The 21,339-nt window shown below is 45.8% G+C and overlaps 7 protein-coding genes across 7 annotated transcripts; 6 read left to right on the plus strand and 1 right to left on the minus strand.

Annotated features, from left to right (window-relative positions):
- Positions 1-2: 2 nt before the first annotated feature.
- On the plus strand, positions 3-3,298 carry RhiXN_05238 (Retrotransposable element Tf2 protein; the record flags this gene model as incomplete). The annotated part of the gene is made up of 2 exons (XM_043325054.1): positions 3-2,222; positions 2,279-3,298. The coding sequence occupies 2 exons, from the start codon at positions 3-5 to the stop codon at positions 3,296-3,298; spliced, it is 3,240 nt and encodes a 1,079-aa protein (XP_043177473.1).
- Positions 3,299-4,030: 732 nt separating this feature from the next.
- On the plus strand, positions 4,031-6,459 carry RhiXN_05239 (Retrotransposable element Tf2 protein; the record flags this gene model as incomplete). The annotated part of the gene is made up of 2 exons (XM_043325055.1): positions 4,031-4,930; positions 4,960-6,459. The coding sequence occupies 2 exons, from the start codon at positions 4,031-4,033 to the stop codon at positions 6,457-6,459; spliced, it is 2,400 nt and encodes a 799-aa protein (XP_043177474.1).
- Positions 6,460-7,504: 1,045 nt separating this feature from the next.
- On the plus strand, positions 7,505-8,842 carry RhiXN_05240 (Transposon Tf2-1 polyprotein; the record flags this gene model as incomplete). Its single annotated transcript, XM_043325056.1, has 1 exon — positions 7,505-8,842. The coding sequence occupies one exon, from the start codon at positions 7,505-7,507 to the stop codon at positions 8,840-8,842; it is 1,338 nt and encodes a 445-aa protein (XP_043177475.1).
- A 401-nt stretch (positions 8,843-9,243) lies between these two features.
- On the plus strand, positions 9,244-12,383 carry RhiXN_05241 (Transposon Tf2-7 polyprotein; the record flags this gene model as incomplete). Its single annotated transcript, XM_043325057.1, has 3 exons — positions 9,244-10,865; positions 10,907-11,485; positions 11,552-12,383. 3 exons carry the CDS (start codon positions 9,244-9,246, stop codon positions 12,381-12,383), a joined length of 3,033 nt encoding a protein of 1,010 aa, XP_043177476.1.
- A 674-nt stretch (positions 12,384-13,057) lies between these two features.
- RhiXN_05242 (uncharacterized protein) lies at positions 13,058-13,660 on the plus strand (the record flags this gene model as incomplete). The annotated part of the gene is made up of 1 exon (XM_043325058.1): positions 13,058-13,660. The coding sequence occupies one exon, from the start codon at positions 13,058-13,060 to the stop codon at positions 13,658-13,660; it is 603 nt and encodes a 200-aa protein (XP_043177477.1).
- Positions 13,661-15,578: 1,918 nt separating this feature from the next.
- Positions 15,579-18,919, minus strand: RhiXN_05243 (Retrotransposable element Tf2 protein; the record flags this gene model as incomplete). Its single annotated transcript, XM_043325059.1, has 3 exons — positions 15,579-15,986; positions 16,518-18,164; positions 18,194-18,919. The coding sequence occupies 3 exons, from the start codon at positions 18,917-18,919 to the stop codon at positions 15,579-15,581; spliced, it is 2,781 nt and encodes a 926-aa protein (XP_043177478.1).
- Positions 18,920-20,081: 1,162 nt separating this feature from the next.
- On the plus strand, positions 20,082-21,281 carry RhiXN_05244 (Retrotransposon gag protein; the record flags this gene model as incomplete). The annotated part of the gene is made up of 1 exon (XM_043325060.1): positions 20,082-21,281. One exon carries the CDS (start codon positions 20,082-20,084, stop codon positions 21,279-21,281), a length of 1,200 nt encoding a protein of 399 aa, XP_043177479.1.
- Between the last annotated feature and the right edge of the window lie 58 nt (positions 21,282-21,339).

A 21,339-nucleotide genomic window follows, 5' to 3' on the forward strand; every position in this document is an offset into this window, starting at 1 on the left:
ATATGATACTGCAAGACTCTCCAACGGAATCTATAAAAACCCTGGTTGACTCAGGAGCCACTTCAAACTTTATATCCCCCACCCTAGTTGAAAAATTGAAAATCCCAAAAACCCTACTCAAAAATCCACGAGTAGTGAGAATGCTAGATGGTACCATTTCCCAGACTGGTCGCATATGGCACCAGGTACAACTTGCGGTTTTGGTCAATGACCACCCCCACACCATTCCTTTCTTGGTATGCCCTATAGGCAACACCCCGGCAATCCTTGGCATGACTTGGCTAACAGCAGAATCTCCCTTAATCAACTGGCAACAGGGCTTAGTCACCTTCCCTGAGCAAGTCCAGATTGCATCCAAAGAAGAGGCCGATTCAGATTCCCTTGCAGACCTACCCACGGAGTACCACGAATTTTCCAGAGTATTTGGCGAAGAGGAATTTAAGGTTCTTCCCCCCCACAGGGAATATGACATTGCCATTGACCTACTTCCCAATGCCAAACTATCACCTGGACCTATTTACGGCATGACTGATGCAGAATCAAAGGCGCTAAAACAACACATTGACGAGGAATTGGCAACAGGCAAAATCCGCCCTAGTACCTCCTCGGCAGGCGCTCCGGTCATGTTTGTAAAAAAGGCAGATGGCTCCCTCAGATTGGTTGTCGATTACAGGAAGTTGAACGAGGTTACCCACAAAAACGTCTATCCCCTACCAAGACAGGATGACCTCATGGCAAAACTCAGGCACGCTAAGATCTTCACCAAGTTGGACCTATGTTGGGGCTACAACAATGTACGCATCAAGGAAGGAGATGAGTGGAAGACGGCCTTCAGAACCAAATACAGCCTCTTTGAATACCTAGTCATGCCATTCGGCCTCACCAATGCCCCTGCAGCGTTCCAACATTTTATGAACGATCTATTCAGGGACCTGATTGACGTAACCGTGGTAATCTACCTAGATGACATCCTCATCTTCTCGGAGAAAACCAAAGACCATCCGGCCCATGTCAGAGAAGTACTATCCCGTCTCATGAAGAACCAACTGTTCTGCAAGTTGTCGAAATGCCACTTCCACGTGACCACCGTAGATTACCTTGGTATTGTCATCTCCCCGGACGGATTCTCAATGGACCAAAAGAAGATTGAGGCTGTCACCTCTTGGCCCACGCCCAGAACGGTTAAACAGGTTCAGGCCTTCCTAGGATTTGTGAATTACCTCAGACGTTTCATCCCCAGTTTCAGCTTGGTTGCACGCCCCCTCCACAACCTCACCAAAAAGGAAACCCCTTGGTCATGGGGTAACCTAGAGGAAGAAGCGTTCCAGGAGTTGAAGTCCCTTGTTACCCGGTCGCCTGTTCTCATTCATTCTAACCCGGACCTCCCGTACTACCTTGAAACAGACGCATTGGGAGTAGCCATGGGAGCCATACTCAGCCAACAAGGTCCGGATAATTGGCTGCATCCCATTGCCTACATGTCAAAATCCTTCTCAGGAGCCAAAGCAAATTACAACACCCATGACAAAGAGCTCCTGGCAATTATCAAGGCATTAGAGGAATGGCAAATTTTCCTAGAGGCAACGGACAGACCGATCCAGGTTTTCACAGATCATAGAAACCTGGAATATTGGATGCAGGCACGGACTTTTAACAGAAGGCACGCGCGCTGGCGGATCTTCCTGAGCGATTTCAACTTTGAAATCCACTATCGCCCAGGGAAACAATCAGGAAAACCGGATGCTCTCTCCAGAAGATCGGATTACACCAATATGACACCAGAGCCCAAAGTCATGTTGCCCGCAGAAGTCTTTGCCAACACGTCAGAAGAAGAACTGGAAATTGTCACAGAGATCCGCGCCAAGCTTAGGGAGGACCCATCCCTTGATCCTATCATCCAATTCCTCACAGAAGATGCGGACAACGCTCCCCCTTCAATTCGTAAGGCATACAGAGATTATGACTGGGAAGAAGACCTCCTCTGGTACCGCGGTAAACTAGTTGTCCCAGACTCGGAAACCCTGAAGGAACAACTACTCAGGGAGTTCCACGACTCTCCCCTGGCAGGGCACCCTGGACAGCAAAGAACCCTGGAGCTCCTAAGTCGCAACTACTGGTGGCCGGGTATGAAGTCATCTGCCAAGGAATGGGTAGAATGTTGTCCTACCTGTCAAGCCAATCGCCGCGCTCACGCCCCTGTCATTACCCTAAAACCCTTAGAAGTCCCCCTTTCCTGTTCCACACAATTTCCTATGACTTCATCACAGGATTTCCCAAGTCTAATGGGCACGACGCAATCTTGGTAGTAATTGACTCTTTTTCCAAGTTTGGACATTTCATCCCAACTTCCAAAAAAGTCACCGCAAAAGGTCTTGCTGACCTGTTCATTGCTCACGTCTGGAAACTCCATGGATTACCTGTCAAAACCATTTCAGATCAGGGAACTACCTTCACAGGAAAATTCTTGAGGGCATTATATCAACGACTTGGGGTCAAACCAGCATTTTCCTTGGCTTACCACCCAGAATCAGACGGACAAACGGAAAGGGTCAACCAGTTTATCAAGTTCTACCTGCGATCTTACGTTGCAGCCGACCATTCTGATTGGGCCGCGTGGTTACCATTGGCAGAATATGCATACAACAATGCCAAACATGCAGCAACCGGGAAATCACCATTTGAGCTGGTCTATGGACAAAACCCAGTCATGAACCCGTCCAACGTACCAGCCAACATTCCAGAAGCAGACGCAGTAGCGGATACACTAGCCCGGGAGTGGAAAGAAGCGGAATCAGCCCTCCGAATGAGTAAGGAACGTATGGCCAGGAGTCAAGGAGTAACACCAGAGTTTTCAATAGGCAAAAAAGTCTGGCTGGATGGAAGGAACGTGGACCTTAGGACCAATTCAAATAAGCTGGACCCAAAACGCCTTGGTCCTTTCAGGGTCATAGAAAAAATCTCCAGCCACGCCTACCGCCTAGAACTACCGGAGACTCTAAAAATCCACAACGTCTTCTATGTTGGGCTACTATCAAAAAGCCACGAGTCACCCAGCCAGCCATTCCCAGAACAACCCCCTCCTGAAACAATAGAAGGGGAAGAAGAATATGAAGTAGAACAGATCATTGATTCAAAACGTCAACGGGGTAAATGGTTCTATTTGATAAAATGGAAGGGATACGGCCCAGAGGACAATTCCTGGGAACCAGAAGAACTGCTGGAACACAGCCAAGAAGAGATCAAGCGCTTTAATCAAGCTAGACTCAGAAAGGCTCGTGACGCCGCCAAGAGCCTTTAAGGGGGGGGCAATGTTATAACCTCCTTACATATACCTTTAGAATCGCCTGATTTTTCTATTATTTTTACTATTTTTTACGGACTCTATATCTTTTGTTTTTCGATCACGTGACCTTGGCGCTTATTATGCCGAGATGCCGCGCCAAGATGCCGTGCCAAGGGCGCTTAGGAGAAATCCACGCTTCTACGCAGCCCGCAGCATGCTTCCTTTTTCCAACATGTACTTCTTTTCTCACGCGCACAGACCATGTAGATAGCGCACTTATGTCTATATATACAGCAGGGAAATTGCTTGGAGATACCAAGTCGATTTTACCTCGTCTCTTACTCATTAGAGAAGGTAGCCAGCCAGCTAAGTAGCCGGCCCCTAGTAGTGTTAGTCACTCACCCCCTATCTTCACCTATCACACCTCCCAGGCCCAAGGCCCCCACGCCGTAGTATAGAGTTAGCAGACCGCCTTAAGCGGTATTAGGATAGCCTTAGTTAGTTAGCTAGTTTACATAAGCTTGTAGTACGGCCTTAAGCGCCCGCCTCCACTAGCGCGTACCCACATTACAGTGGTGTACAACATATCCCCTACCCTTGCCACAGAATCTCATTGAGAAATTACAAGGTGCTAAGATCTTTAGCAAATTTGATCTTAGGGCAGGATATAACCTAGTCCAAATTAAAGAAGGCAACAAATGGAAAACCGCTTTCAAGACAAAATATGGACTATTTGAATACTTGGTCATGCCGTTTGGACTGACAAATGCACCGGCAGCTTTTCAAGATATGATGAATGAAATATTCCGAGACCTATTGGATGTTTATGTCATCATTTATTTGGACGATATTCTGGTCTTCTCTTTGAACGAAAAGGATCACGAAACTCATGTGCGAGAAGTACTCAAGAGGTTACAGGACAATGATCTGTTTTGCAATATTGAAAAATGCCATTTCCATGTCAAGAAGATTGACTATTTAGGGTTCATCATATCTGAATTTGGTATAGAAGTTGATCAATCCAAAGTCATGGATGCAATGAATTGGTCAACACCTAAGAATGTCAAAAACATCCAAGAGTTCTTAGGATTTGTGAACTTTTATAGACAATTTATCCCCAATTTTGGCAACATGGCACAACCCTTGTATAACTTGCTCAAGAAAGACAGTCAATGGAAATGGGAACAAGCGGAACAACAATCTTTTAATGGTCTAAAAGAATGCCTTACATCAGCTCCCCTCCTCTTACAGCCGGATACAACAAAACAATTCTATGTGGAATGCAACGCTTCTGATTACGCAACAGGAGCCATATTATCCCAACGCAATCCTGAAGGAAAGATGGCCCCTGTGGCATATTTGTCAAAATCCTTGTCACCGGCTGAAAAGAACTACAATATTTTTGACAAGGAATTACTAGCGGTCATTAGGGCATTTAAGGAGTGGCGCCATTTACTAGAAGGATCAGAGTTACCAGTCCAAGTTCTAACAGATCATAAGAATTTGGAGTATTTTTCCATGTCACAATCCCTGAACAAGCGTCAAATTCGATGGGCAAATTTCCTAGTAGACTACAACTTCCAAATCATCTATAGGCCAGGAGCACAAAACAAGAAGGCGGATATCCTTTCAAGACGTTACGATTTGGTACCCCTTGAAGGGGGGTAGAGAACCAGGTTCTCCTGAAACCGGAACTCTTTATTTCATCAATCACCCCAGATCAAGAAATCAACAACTTAATTGGCAAAGCAATCTATGAGGATGAGCGTCTTAAAGAGATCTTGTACAAGCTCCAGAACAAGAATAAAGTAGTTGACTGGGAGTTAAAAGAGGGATTACTATGGTTTCAAGGGAAAATATTTGTACCTAAGGATGATACTATCAGGAACCTTATTCTAGAGTCCAGACATGACGCTTTAGCAGCAGGACATCCAGGACAAGCCAGAACATTAGAGCTGATCTCCCGAAATTATTACTGGCCTTCCCTGAAGAAATTTGTCAACTCTTATGTCAGCCATTGTGAAACCTGCATTTGGTCCAAACCTACAAATCAAGTACCTATAGGTCTATTAAAACCATTACAAATTCCTGAACGCCCTTGGGAAGATATAGCATACGATATGATTGTAGGATTACCAGTATCAGAAGGGTTTGACGCTATCCTCACTGTCATTGACCGGTTCTCAAAAATGGTACATTTCATTCCCACGCAATCCACGGCATCTGCTATCGACATTGCCAATTTGTTCATCACATACGTATGGAAATTACACGGTCTACCTAGGAGTACAGTCTCAGATAGAGGTCCCACTTTTAATGCCAAGTTCATTTGTCACTTATATAAAAGGTTGGACATCAAGCCCACATACTCTACAGCCTACCATCCTCAAACAGATGGTCAAACAGAACGAATACAACAAGAGGCCAAGATCTTTATACGTATGTTTGGGAATCATTGTCAATCAGACTGGGTATCACTATTGCCATTGGCCAAATTTGCCTTGAACAATTTGAAACAGACTTCCACAGGCAAATCCCCTTTCCAAATATGTTACGGCTATAATCCAAGATTTACAGTTGGTCAAAAGTCAGACGAGTCAGTCCCTAACGCAGACGAACATGCAGAATTCTTAGAAAAGGGCTATGATGAAGTCAAGGCAACGTTATCCATATCCCAAGAAAGGATGAAACACTTCTATGATCAACGTCACAGAGAAGAAGAAGAAATTCAAGTAGGGAACAAAGTTTGGCTAAGTCATCAGAATATATCCACCGATAGACCATCCATCAAGCTTAGCCACAAAAAGCTAGGTCCCTACTTGGTAATTGAAAAAATTGGATCGCATGCGTATAAATTACAACTACCTCATACCATGCGCATACATCCAGTCTTTCACATTAATCTTCTGACAAAATTCCATCCTGACCCTCATGGACGCGACCCTCCTCAACCTGCACCTATTATTACAGAAGAAGGTGAGGAAGAATATGAAGTTGAAAGAATCCTGGACAGCAAATGGAAAGGGCGTGGCAAATCAAAGAAACTCTGGTATTTAGTCAAGTGGAAAGGATACAACAAAGGAAGTAACTCGTGGGAACCGGTGGATAATGTGGGTAACGCTCAAGAAGCCATAGAAGAATTCCACATGGAACACCCTGATGCAGTTGGAGCTTGAAGAGGGGGTAATGTCATGACCTTCATGGGCATGACATGATTTTTTTACTATTTTCTACCTTTTTTCCGAGATAGTTTCCTTTTTTGGTATATATTTATGACTCATCAAGATCACGTGACATATTTGATATATGATGTGAAATTGTAAATGACTCACTGTGTTGTATTGTTGTTTTTGATGTGGCTCTTCTCATGTATTTAAACAAGGTCAAGTCGCCGCTAAAACAGCAAGACTTGACCTCTTTGTCAATTCATCCTAAGCTTACCCTTACCCATTGCCCAGGCCCCTAGTTGGCCATAAGTGCACTTTACTATAAACCCTTAACCCAGGCCTCGTTGCCCTCTACCCATACCATACCCCTTGGGCCTTTGTCGCCCCTCTTTGTTTCATAGTCCATTGGTGATAGGGCCACGGACTTTAAACCTACTTGTATCATAGGTCCGAGCTTAGTCGTGACACTATCTTTATAGCATAGTGCACACTTACTGTATTGGTCTTGTCCAACCCCTTATCTGGCAGTTGCCTTGAGCTCTGTTAGATCCTACTAGCTGATAAGTCCTATATTAGGCAATAGCTTGTTAGGTTTACCCTGTGGTAGTTGTTGGCTCTGACATTAGGTCGAGTTCTTCATCACCAACCCTTGTGGACAACTAGGGTGTTAGTACTGGCACAACCCATCAAGAACCAGTGATCCAGCATAGCCAGATAATAGTCAAAACTGGTGATTGTTGCACTAGGGGGTTATTGTTACACGGCTAGCATTGCAAACGTCCACCCAAAAGTCTGCCACAACTTCTTCTGCGTCACAGACAGTCAAAAACCCGCTTGTGCAAAACCTGCTACTGTATCACGCCCATCCAAGGCTTGTTGATCAGTTGTAAGGAGCATTCAATGCTAGGTATTGAGACAGTGATTAGCATAAAGAATAAACTGTGAGCTTAGTGGGGCCAAACATCTAGCCTCCCCTTATTCCTAAACTAGTAGTGAAGTTGCCTTATTTAGCAAGGACGCTACTTAGTATCTATCATATCCATCCTTCTCCACCATGTCTACCCAACCTTCCACCTATGTGCATGCTGACCCCAATGCGCTGTCAGTCCCCACCAATATCCAGGAGATACCTGCGTGGGCCCAGGAGATCAAAAACCTCCTCCTGGCTATGAACCAAAATCTATCCTTGGTCATAGGACAAGCGGCTGCCCACCATACAGACATCGGCACCACTCAGGCTACCCTCAACAACCATGATAGTAGCATCACCAACCTTGACGCCCTCATTGTTAAACTAGGGGCTGATATTGCCAAAATTGGCACCGCTGCTGCTTCTGGTTCCTCCCTTGCCTTGGCTACCAAGGCTCCTAAACTTGCAATGCCAGACAAATTTGATGGGTCAGACAAAAATAAGGCAATCTCTTTCAGAGTTGCTGTTTCTCATTATCTGAGGATCTCATATCCTGGCTCAACGGTGGATGAGCAAATTGCCTTCATTATCTCCTGCCTGGATGGCAAGGCCCATGAGTGGCTTGAGCCCTACCTGGAAGAGGACGTTGTTAAAGGGAACCCTGTTTCTTGGCTCCACAATCTGGATGCCTTCTGGCTGCAATTCAATGCATGCTGGAATGTCCAAAATAGGACAGAGAACTTCCGCGCCAAGTTGCGCACCCTCAAACAAACCAAGGGAGTCCAAGATTATTACAAGGACTTCCAGACCTATTCTCAAGGTCTTGGTTACAACGACCCCTCTCTCAGGGATATGTTCTATGATGGCTTATCCCACAAAATTAAGGAAACTCTCATGGTTCAAGATTATGACCATGCAGATGCCTCTGTAACTCTTGCAACTCTTGCAGAGAAGGCCCTTAAAGTGGATCAACGCCTAGAGCAGTTTGCAGCCCAGCACAAGGGTTCCTCCTCCTCTTCAAACCAATCTGGAAGCAAATCCAGCACCTCTACGTCAGCAGCAGCCCAGGGAGCGCCCAGGGATAAACTGTCTGTTGGGGAACAGGTGTATGCAATTGTGGATGGAAAGGCCAAGAAGGGGGTCCTCCAAAAAATTGGCCAGAATGCCAAAGGGATTGCAGTTCCAATTGTTAAGTGGAATGATGGCACCACCATGGACGTTACCTTCAAAACTATCAAGAAGGATAACCACCCAGTCACTGCCACCTCCACTCCTGCTCCCAAGGCTTCCTCCTCCTCCTCCTTGCGCAATTCTGGTCCTTCCCCTATGGACTTAGACTCTGCCTCTTCAAAAGGCAAAAAACCCATTATATGCGCAACATGTGGAGGAAGGGGACACTACGCCAATCAATGCCCCTCCAAATCCTACTCTGGCCATGAGGCCCATATCTCTGAGGATGAGTTGGAAAATGGGGACCTCTGAACACTAATGGGAACAGTGTATCAGAGGGAAATAATGAACATTTAGATAGCTTGGAAATCTTTTCTGTAAATAATATATCTCCTTTAAATATATATTTTCAAGCATCTTGCGTTCAACAAGTTCCCAACCCTAAGGTTACCAAGAAAATGAAGCCCTTCTTTGGATGGGCTATGATTGATTCAGGTGCATCATCTTGCTTTATACACAAGGACTTGATCAAACAATATGGTATACCTACTACAAAAAAGTCTGTACCACGTTGCCTTAAAGTGATTGATGGAAGAGACATTAGTTCTGGTTTGGTAGATTCAGAATGTATATTTACTTTAGAATTAGGTAGTCATAAAGAGGTTCTGAAATGTAACGTAGCTGATATAGGTAAACATAGCATAGTCCTTGGAATGTCCTGGCTCAAGTTACACAACCCTACTATAGACTGGCCTAATAAGCGTATTACTTTTAATTCTCAATATTGTAACAACACTTGTCTTTCTGTTTCCAATTCTATCCTGGGAAATGTTGGTGGGACTTCTAACCACCTTGAAGGCATACCAGAAGACTTAGGAGGTGTTGAGGTAATTGAACCTCTTGAAGGCATCCCTAGGGAAACTGGAGGTACTGTGGATTCTCCACTTGAAAGTATCCCAGTAGAACTGCGCAATTTTGCAGAGGTATTTTCTGAGGACATGAAGGTGATGGAACTGCCGCCGCACCGTCCTTTTGATTTAGGGATTGATTTAATCGATCCTGATAAACCTGTTAAGGCTATGGTATACCCCTTGAAGGCATCTGATGATGAGGAACTTAGAAAACTCCTTAAAGAACAATTGGACAAAGGATTGATTTGCCCATCCAAGTCCAAATATGGTTCCCCAGTTCACTTTGTCAACAAGAAAAATGGGAAAAGGCGTATGGTTGTGGATTATAGATCCCTAAATGCAAATACAGTCAAGAATGCGTACCCTCTACCTCTAATACAATCTCTCATTGAGAAACTAAGGGGCGCAAAATACTTTTCCACCATTGACCTGAGATCTGGATATAACTTGGTCCGGATAAAGGAAGGTGATGAATGGAAGACTGCATTTAAAACCAAATATGGCCTGTTTGAATACCTAGTCATGCCCTTTGGGTTATGCAACGCTCCTGCTGCATTTCAGCACTTCATGAATGAGATATTTAGGGACATATTGGACGTCTATGTAGTAGTATATCTAGACAACATCCTAATATTCTCAGAAAGCAGGGAATTACACACAAAACATCTCCAAGAGGTACTGAAAAGGCCGCAAGACAATGCATGCTACTGTAACCTGGAGAAGTGTAATTTCTATGCGTCTGAAGTAGATTACCTTGGTGTCATTGCCAATGGTGAAGGAGTGAAAGCAGATCCCAAGAAAATCACTCAAGCGGTTGATTGGGCAACACCGCGCTCTGTCAAAGGGGTTCAAGAGTTTTTGGGCTTTATAAATTTCTATAGACGCTTCATACATAACTTCTCAAAATTGGCACAACCCTTATACCAACTACTCCAAAAGAATATACCTTGGGAGTGGGGTGAACGCCAAGAAGTGTCTTTTAAAGCGCTTAAACAGGCTCTAATTGAATCCCCTGTCTTAATCCAACCCAATCCATACAAGGAGTTTTTCCTTGAGTGTGACGCCTCTGATTTTGCAACGGGCGCTGCCCTTAATCAAAAGGGCAGTGATGATAAATTACACCCGGTTGCATTCCTATCAAAATCCCTAGCACCTGCTGAAAGAAACTATGATATCTTTGATAAAGAGTTACTAGCAGTAGTAAGGGCTTTAAAGGAATGGCGTCACCTGCTGGAAGGAACAGTAATCCCTGTCAAAATACTGACAGACCATAAAAATCTGGAGTACTTCCAGACAAAAAGGGACCTGAACCAAAGGCAGTTAAGGTGGATGGGATTTTTGGCAGATTACAACTATAGGATTGTGTATAGGCCGGGCGCACAGAATAGAAAAGCAGATATTCTCTCTTGCCGTGAAGACCACAAGTCTGCGGTTAAAGAGGGGGTGAAACCCCTGTGCTCATAAGCCCAGAGCTTTTTATTGCAGCTATTCAAACAGATAGTGACCTTAATGATCTAATAAGGGACGCTCTGCATGATGATAAAGCTGTATACAAAATCCTCAAATCCTTGGAAGAGGACATACCTGTTAAAGGATGGAAACTTGATAATGGCTTACTCTACTATCATGACCGGATTTATGTCCCTAATGAGCCAGAAATCAGGAAAGCCATCTTAGAAAGCAGGCATGATAACCCTTCCACTGGGCACCCAGGACAGTTCAGAACCCTAGACCTCCTTTCAAGGGATTACTACTGGTCAGGGATGAAACAATCTGTAACAAAATATGTCCAAGCATGCGATTCATGCATACGTAGCAAACACTCCAACCGGGCTCCTGAAGGTCTCCTTCAAAACATAGATTTACCCAATAAGCCCTGGGAGGAAATAACGTATGAGTTGATTGTAGGACTCCCCACCTCAGAAGGATATGATGCAATATTAACAGTAGTGGACCAATTATCCAAAATGGTTCACTTTATACCAACGCACTCTGATGCTACTGCTGTTGATGTTGCAAACCTCTTTGTATCCTTTGTGTGGAAGTTACATGGGTTACCCAGGAAAACCATTCTGGACTGAGGCCCCCAATTTAATGCAAAATTCCTGAGACAAGTCTACAAGCGGTTGGGGATAGAACCACATTTCTCCACTGCATACAGACCACAAGTTGATGGACAAAGTGAACGCTTAAACCAGTTTGTGGAAATTTACCTACGCCACTACATCAACTATAGACAAACAGACTGGGTTGCATCACTACCACTTGCAGAATTTGCATACAATAATGGGAAACACTCAGGCTCCAAACACTCTCCCTTCTACATGTGCTATGGTTATAATCCAGACTTCACAGTTGGAAACACCAAGGAAAGCCATGTGCCCCAAGCCAACAACCTAGCAGACTTCCTGAAAGAAATCCAAACTGAAGCAAAAGCTGCTTTAGAAATTGCTGCAAGACAAAATGCGCAATACTATGATTTAAACAGAAGGGAAGCAACCAAGCTGGAAGTTGGTGATAAAGTTTATTTGAGTAGTGCCAACATCAAAACTTCAAGGCCTTCCCATAAGCTAGAACATAAGCAATTGGGGCCCTACAAGGTCTTGGAGAAAATTGGCAGGAACTCTTATAAACTGGATCTCCCTAAATCCATGAAAGTCCATCCTGTCTTCAACATTGCCCTATTACACAAAAAGCCAGTAGACAAGTATGACCGTGATCCAGTCCCACTCCCCCCAGTTGTCACAGCTGATGGAGAAGAGGAATATACTGTTGAAAGGATCCTAGACTCCAAGAAAGTGGGTCAACAAGTCAAATACTTGGTTAAATGGAAAGGGTATGGACCAGAGGATAACACATGGGAGCCCAAGGCCCACTTAGCCAATGCCCCTGAAAAATTGGCTAAGTTTCACCGTGAACATCCAGAGGCAGCTGGACCTTAACGGGGGGGAAGTGTCATGCCCTAGAGGCGTGACCACCTTAAAATCCACTAAGTCGAAGAAATAGTGAATATATGCGCTATTTTCATGAAGATTTATGGATATATGCACCTTTATGCTATTTAGGCGCTGAGTGCTTATTATGTAATCTCATCACATGACCTTTAGTCATGTGATCTTGTTTTCTTATCTCTGGTCATGTGACCTTATCTTTGTTATGATGTTTGTACTTGTAATTACTCTTCCCCTTCTCTGTGAATATATAAGGAGGGTTCTGAGAGCCTTAAGCCTCAGAACTTGACCTCTTATCCCCATCCAACACTACTACCCTAAGACATACATTTAAGAGTATTGCCTGAGAGCATACCAGTCCCTGTCAAAGGTCCTTTGCCCAGCTATCTTTATAGCATAGTGCACACTTACTGTATTGGTCTTGTCCAACCCCTTATCTGGCAGTTGCCTTGAGCTCTGTTAGATCCTACTAGCTGATAAGTCCTATATTAGGCAATAGCTTGTTAGGTTTACCCTGTGGTAGTTGTTGGCTCTGACAGTGGGGTCTTCACCTCAGCAACATTGACACAACTACCCCATTGCTGTCCAATGCTGCGTTGTTGTCTAAGGCCCCCACGACTCCAAAACCCCCAACGCATTCATCAACCGGCCCGGCCCCCTTTCCAATGCTGAAGCTTTGGCTGAATAAAGCCAAGGCCTCTTTGCCAAGCAAGGCAGCAAGTGATGTTGCAACTAACAGCCGTCCTTCATTCAAGACGCCGGTGAAGCTTGAAGCGGGACCATCAAACAAGCGCAAGGCCCCCAGCTCTACTCAAGCCAATAGAGATGACCGCAGCAAGAAAGCTACATTGGAGCCAAAGCCAATAGGTTGGCGCGTCAAGCCCAAGGCCTTGTCAAGCAACAACATTATTGACCTCATATTGGACAACAATGGTGAGTTCATAAGCAATTATCTCAAGCGGCAAGAAGAAGGAAACTTCAAGACCATTGCGTACATGCAATTGGGTTGGAAGGTTCAACAGCTTGAGAAACAGCTGGCCAAAGCTCACCAGAGGATCCGCAAACTTGAGCTGAAGCTTATTGAACACAAGCTCAACAAGAGGGTTCAAGAGCGTGTCAAAGAAGCCCTTGCTCAATGCGCGCAACCGCCAGCCACTCCTGCTAGCTCAGTACCAATGCAATATTTTGCGACTTCTGGTTGCAAAGACACGCATGGTACCATCAATGATCTTGAAGGTTTTGATCCTTTGCACCCATTCAACAAATGACTGTTTATCTGTTTGTATTGCTGTCTTTACGTGTCTTAAATGTCAGAGCCAACAACTACCACAGGGTAAAGCCCAACAAGCTATTGCCTAATATAGGACTTATCAGCTAGTGGGATCTAACAATGCTCTAAGGCAATTGCCAGATGAGGGGTTGGACAAGACCAATTGAGTAAGAGTGCACTATGCTATAAGGATAGCTGGGCAAAGGACCTTTGACAGTGACTGGTATGCTCTCAGGCAATACTCTTAAATGTATGTCTTAGGGTAGTAGGTGTTGGAAGGGATAAGAGGTCAAGTTCTGAGGCTTAAGGCTCTCAGAACCCTCCTTATATATTCACAGAGAAGGGGAAGAGTAATTACAAGTACAAACATCATAACAAAGATAAGGTCACATGACCAGAGATAAGAAAACAAGATCACATGACTAAAGGTCATGTGATGAGATTACATAATAAGCGCTCAGCGCCTAAATAGCATAAAGATGCATATATCCATAAATCTTCATGAAAATAGCGCATATATTCACTATTTCTTCGACTTAGTGGATTTTAAGGTGGTCACGCCTCTAGGGCATGACATTAAACAGCAATGTATATATTTGTATAGATGCGTCAAAAAACATGTTCATTGTTCAGTCAAAATTCAAGCCGTGATCCACATAGAAATCTTGAACGTGATCAGTCTGTAGTGTGCAAATAAACAACTCTCAATTGCTCATACGCCGCCCCTGTCCGTTGCCCCAGATTGGCATATATACGCTTTGTATCTGGTTAACTTTGACTCTCTCAGTTTGAACATTATGCATCCAAAAACAAACTTCTATGAGTTGAGAGCGGCCTATAGCATTGTGAGCGTTGAGCAGCATATAGAGTTGAGAATAACACCCTTGGATTGCACACATCCCCCACTCAACAGCTTGACGTGCAGTGGTAACTTCTTGGGACTCTTGATCTTGCTCTCTGGTTCTGCGGACGTTGATCTTGAGCGGCACTTTAATCTTTTGGGCTTCTCCTACACCAAGGCAAGGGAACGCGCTGTCAGCAATGAGGAAACGGCTGTTGGGCGTCCTGTGTCTTAGTAAGTTGTATATTGGCTGAGCCACGTTTGAGTTGTGCCAACTACCGGGCGCGTTCATCACAGCAACCATGATTGTGCCTTGAATTCATAGTAGTGTAATACTTGCTCAATATATGCACGTGTTTTATTAATAATATACAAGCTTACCGTCAGGCAAAAAGACTATGACATTACTAATGACATGTTTATGTAGCCAGCCATTGTAGTTTGCATTTTGCTTGTTATGGTCACCGCTTGCTTGGAGCGGAAGATTTAAGCCGTCCATGAATGTTGTGCACCACTGTAAGGTGGGCACATGCTGGTGGAGTTGGGCGCTTAAGGCTGTACTACTACAAGCAACACGTACGTGATCTAACTAATAAGGCTATACTACTTCCGCTTGAGGCGGACTACTACTACTAACTAATGCAAGGGGGCCTTAGGCCTGGAGGTGTGGTGAGTTAAGGGGGTGGTGAGCGTCTAAGTACTACTGGGGGCCTGTTACTTAGCTGGCTGACTAATCCTCCTCAATGAATATGAGACAAGGTAAAATCAACTTGGGATCTCCAAGCAATTTTCCTGCTGTTTATATAGACAAAAGGGAAAGTATATACATGGTCTGTGCGTGAGATAAGGAAGCGTCCATGTGAAAAGAGAAGCCTGCTGCGGGCTGCGCAGAAGCGTGGATTTCTCCTAAGCGCCCTTGGCACGGCATCTTGGCGCGGCATCTTGGCATAGTAAGCGCCAAGATCACGTGATTGAAAAAACAAAAGATATTGAGTCCGTAAAAAATACTAAAAATAATAGAAAAATTGTGCAATTCTAATGGTATAAGTTAGGAGGTTATAACATTGCCCCCCCCTTAAAGGCTCTTGGCGGAGTCACAAGCCTTTTTCAGTTGTGACTTGTTGAAGCAACGGATTTCCTCTTGACTGTGTTCCAGTAGTTCCTCTGGTTCCCAAGAGTTGTCTTCTGGCCTGTACCCTTTCCATTTGATTAGGTAGAACCACTTTCCTTGTTGCCTCTTGGAATCTATGATTTGTTCCACCTTGTATTCTTCCTCTCCTCCTATTGTTTCAGGAGGGGGGCGTTCCAGGAATGGCTGGTTTGGTGATTTGTGGCTTTTGGAAAGTAGTCCTACGTAAAAAACATCATGGATCTTCAGTGATTCAGGGAGCTTTAGGCGGTATGCGTGGCTTGAGATCTTCTTGGTGACTTCAAAAGGTCCTAGGCGCTTGGGGTCTAATTTGTTGGAGTTTGTTACAACCTCCTTACATATACCATTAGAATCGGACGAATTTTCTATTATTTTTAGTATTTTTTACGGACTTGATATCTCATGTTTTTCGATCACGTGATCTCGGCGCTTATTTTAAGCCGAGATGCCGCGCCGAGATGCCGTGCCAAGGGCGCTTAGGAGAAATCCACGCTTCTGCGCAGTCCGCAGCACGCTTCTCATTTGTCTGCTATACTTCTTTCTCTCACGCGCACAGACCATGTAGATAGTGTGCCTTGTCTATATATACAGCAGGGAAATTGCTTGGAAACACCAAGTCAATTTTACCTCGTCTCTTACTCATTAGAGAAGGTAGCCAGCCAGCTAAGTAGCCGGCCCCCAGTAGATCTCAGACGCTCACCACCCCCTTGACCCATCACACCTCCTAGGCCTCAGGCCCCTTTGTCGACAGTAGTTACAAGTAGAGCGCCTTAAGCGCAGATAGTATAGCCTTAGATCGTTGTCTTACATAAGCTATTGTAGTAGTACGGCCTCAAGCGCCCGCCCCCATTAGCGTGTACCCACATTACCGTGGTGTACAACAGAGTTGGATTGAATCTCCACATTCTTTGCGTCTAGCCATACTTTTTCCCCAATAGTGTATTCTGGGGTCGTGCCTTTTACTCCTGCCATTCTTTCCTTTGTCATTTGTAAAGCGGATTCTGCTTCCTTCCATTCCTGTGCAAGGGTGTCCACTACAAGGTCTGCTTCTGGGACGTTTGCTGGGACGTTGGATGGGTTCATTACCGGGTTTCTTCCATAAACTAGTTCAAAAGGGGTTTTCCCTGTGGCAGAATGCTTGGCGTTGTTATATGCATATTCAGCCAGCGGCAACCATGTGGCCCAATCTGAGTGATCTGCAGCCACATATGATCTGAGGTAGAACTCTATGAACTGGTTGACCCTTTCCATTTGACCATCTGATTCCAGGTGATAGGCCAATGAGAAGGCAGGCTTAATTCCAAGTTGTTGGTATAGTGCCCTGAGGAACTTCCTGGTGAACGTGGTACCTCTGTCAGAGACAGTTTTTATGGGTAACCCATGTAACTTCCAGACGTGGTTGACAAATAAGTCCGCTAGACCCTTTGATGTGACCTTTTTTGAGGTGGGAATGAAATGGCCAAATTTTGAAAAGGAATTGATTACAACCAGTATGGCGTTGTGTCCCTGGGATTTGGGGAAACCTGTGATGAAGTCATAGGATATGGTGTGGAAGGGATAAGGGGGAACTTCTAAGGGTTTCAGGGAGATAGCTGGGGCGTGCGCGCGTTGGTTGGCTTGACAAACTGGACAGCATTTGACCCATTCTTTAGCAGAGGATTTCATTCCGGGCCACCAATAGCTCCTGCTGATAAGTTCAAGCGTCCTTTGTTGGCCTGGATGTCCTGCCAGTGGGGAGTTGTGGAATTCCCTCAAGAGTTGTTCTTTCAGGGGTTCTGAGTCCGGAACCACCAGTTTCCCTTGGTACCATAGCAAATCTTCTTCCCAATCATAGTCCCTATAGGCCTTCCTAATTGAAGGGGGCGCGTTGTCTGCATCCTCAGTAAGGAACTTGATAATTGGTTCCAATGATGGATCTTCCTTGAGCTTGGCGCAAATATCCGTGACAATTTCTAATTCCTCTTCCGCTGTATTTGCAAAAACCTCTGGCGGTAGCATGACTTCTGGTTCTTGGGGGTTGTCAACATAGTCCAATCGTCTGGACAAGGCATCCGGCTTCCCTGATTGCTTCCCTGGGCAATAATGTATTTCAAAATTGAAATCGCTCAGGAATACACGCCATCTAGCATGCCGTTGATTGAATGTCCTTGCCTGCATCCAGTACTCAAGGTTGCAGTGGTCTGTAAATACCTGAACCGGCTTGTCCATAGCTTCCAGGAAAATACGCCATTCCTCCAAGGCCTTGATGATGGCCAGGAGTTCCTTGTCGTGAGTGTTGTAGTTTCCTTCTGCCCCTGAGAACGATTTGGACATATACGCAATTGGGTGTAGTTGGTTATCTGGACCCCGCTGACTAAGGATGGCTCCCATGGCAACCCCTGAGGCGTCTGTCTCAAGGTAATAGGGGAGCCCTGGGTTGGAATGGATGAGAACCAGCAACTTGGTGACAAGAATCTTCAATTCCTGAAATGCTGCTTCCTCTAGGTTGCCCCATGACCAGGGGTTTCCTTTCTGGTAAGGTTGTGAAGGGGGCGTGCTACTGAACTGAAATTGGGGATGAATTGGCGGAGGTAGTTGACAAATCCTAGGAAGGCTTGGACCTGCTTGACTGTTTTGGGGGTGGGCCATGACGTGACCGCCTCAATCTTCTTCTGATCCATGGAGAAGCCTGCCAGGGAAATGACAATACCCAAGTAATCCACCGTGGTGACATGGAAGTGGCACTTGGAGAGTTTACAGAACAACTGATTCCTCATTAACCGTGATAGGACTTCCCTGACATGGGTTGGGTGGTCCTTAGGGTCCTCTGAGAAGATCAGGATGTCGTCCAAGTAGATAACCACAGTGACATCAATAAGGTCCCTAAACAGGTTGTTCATGAAGTGTTGGAAGGCGGCAGGGGCATTGGTAAGGCCAAAGGGCATCACCAGGTATTCAAATAGCCCGTACTTTGTTCTAAAAGCTGTCTTCCATTTGTCTCCTTCCTTAATCCGGACGTTGTTATAGCCCCAGCGTAGATCAAGCTTTGTGAATATTTTAGCATGTCTCAGCTTTGCCATGAGGTTGTCCTGTCTTGGGAGTGGGTATACATTTTTGTGGGTTACGTCATTGAGTTTCCAGTAATCCACAACCAGCCTAAGAGATCCGTCTGCTTTCTTAACAAACATGACTGGGGCGCCAGTGGAAGAAGTGCTGGGGCGGATCTTGCCCGTTGCTAATTCTTTGTCAATGTGCTGCTTGAGCGCCTTGGATTCAGCATCAGTCATGCCATATAAGGGTCCTGGGGATAGTTTGGCATCTGGGATAAGGTCTATGGATATATCATACTCTGTCCTAGATGTTATAACCTCCTTGAATATACCATTAGAATCGCACGTTTTTTCTATTATTTTTAGTATTTTTTACGGACTTCATATCTTTTGTTTTTCAATCACGTGATCTCGGCGCTTATAATGCCGAGATGCCGCGCCGAGATGCCGTGCCAAGGGCGCTTAGGAGAAATCCACGCTTCTGCACAGCCCGCAGCACGCTTCTCATTTGTCTTCTACACTTCTTTCTCTCACGCGCACAGACCATGTAAATAGTGCGCTTTGTCTATATATACAGCAGGGAAATTGCTTGGAGACACCAAGTCGATTTTACCTTGTCTCATATCCATTGAGGAGGCATCAGCCAGCTAAGTAGCCGGCCCCCAGTAGTCCTGCTAACGCACCATCCCCTTACTTCACTCACCACACCTCCAGGCCTAAGGCCCCCTCGCGTTATCAGTAGATAGTTAGTTGTTGCCATAAGCGACTTAGTTAGATAAGTAGTTAGCCTAGTTAGTTAGATTACATCAGCTAGTGTAGTAGTACGGCCACAAGCGCCCGCCTTCACCAGCGCGTATCCACCTTACAGTGGTTTACAACATTGTAAAATCGACTTTTGTAGGCTTTGATCAACAACGAGAAGGCTCCCAGTACTAGCACAAGGGAAAAAACCGTGATCGGGGCTACCTTGCGGAGTATAATAATCAAAAACTCCCCACCCCCACGTAGTACCGAATTGCTATAAGGCTGACAAGTCCTGATCGCCCGCATACCACGTGTTTTGCCGGAACACAGCAGATAGCAACCTTAGACAGCTGATTCACCCGCTTGCTAAAAACCCGCTCATATCACGATCGCCAGATCTGTTGATTTGTTGTAGGGATAGTCCAACGCTAGGTGTCTGACGCAAAGGTTTAGCGTTCACACTCTGCACAAAAACCGCCCATAAGTCCTGATATAGGCACCACTCCCCCACACCGTCTCCAATATTCCCTCCACACGCTCTGGCGCCCCTCATCCCTACTCCCGTCCTCCCAGTTGCTCCAGTTGCTGTTCAGTTCCATCCCATTCCCAACCACCCACTCGCAGCCCATCTCCCTCTTTGCGAGACCTGCCAAAAATGGAACCAGAACCAACCATTAGCGCTCTCCTCGAGGCTGTCACAGCCCTCACAGCCACAGTCGGGTCCCTACAGGACCAAATCCGCAACCAAGGCCAACAGCTCATCGAGCTCAAGGCCATATGCAAGGAGACCGCCGACTTACTTGGCAACAAGGATCAAGGAGGACCCCAAGTCCAAGCCCAGCCTGGCCCATCGACTGGGCCTATCACTCCCCCTACCCTTACGGGAGGAGAAGCCCTCACTCCAGGAACGATTAGGCCTGGACTTAAGGCCCCCTTCCGGCCATCCAGAGGCACAGGCTTTGACTTGGAAGAAGAGGAAGAACCAAGGCGGATCCCAAAAAAAGAGCCTCGCAATACGCCTAAGCGGAGTCTCAGCTCCCTTACCCCATTCGACTCAGGGTCCAGCGTAAAGCGGCCCAAAATGGAGCTCCCAGACCCCTACAAGGGAGACTCCCGGGGAAGAAAGGCAACCCAGTGGCTGGATCGTATGCTGCTGTGGGTCGCGCTTCATCGAGACCAATTCAATGAAGAAGAACAAATGGTCGTGTGGATTCTCTACCACATGACAGATAAGGCCGCCAATTGGGCGTTACCCCTCATAGGGACTATTATCAAGGGCAAGGGAAACCCTCCCACCACTATCCCGGCCTTAACGGCCAAATTCAAAGAGGCTTTTGCAGACCCCGATGCCAAGAGAGCAGCTGCCAGGAAAATCGCCGCGCTAACTCAGTCCACGACCACGGCTGAGTATGTAACCGAGTTCCGTAACCTTATGGCGGAACTTGATTGGAACACCGAGGCGTTCATTGCCCAATTCACGTGCGGCCTTCACTGGAAGGTGAAGGAACTCCTGTCCACCAAGGACAACATTCTGGACAATGATCTTGAGGCCATATTCGCCGCCTCAATTAAAATTGACAATATCCGCCGGGAAAACGAGGAGAACCGCCCTAAAAAGGTTCCTGCCAAGGCCCCAGTTGCTACAACCACCTCTACCTCCACCACTACTACCAGGGTCCGCTTATCCAAAGACCCCAACTACGTTACCCCGGAGGAAAGGGATCGCCGCCGCGCGTCTGGTCTTTGCGTCAAGTGCGGCCAGAAAGGGCATGGCATCAAACAATGCCCCAACGGATGGAAGGCCACGATCAAGGAAGTGGCAAAGGTAGCAGAGGATGAATTGGGAAAAGAGTAGGGCCAAGGAAAGCTGCCAAACCCTTGAGCCCTAAAATAGATGTTCATGATGTATCTTG

This window comes from Rhizoctonia solani, chromosome 2 (assembly GCF_016906535.1).
Source record: "Rhizoctonia solani chromosome 2, complete sequence".
NCBI classification, from domain to species: Eukaryota; Fungi; Basidiomycota; class Agaricomycetes; order Cantharellales; family Ceratobasidiaceae; genus Rhizoctonia; species Rhizoctonia solani.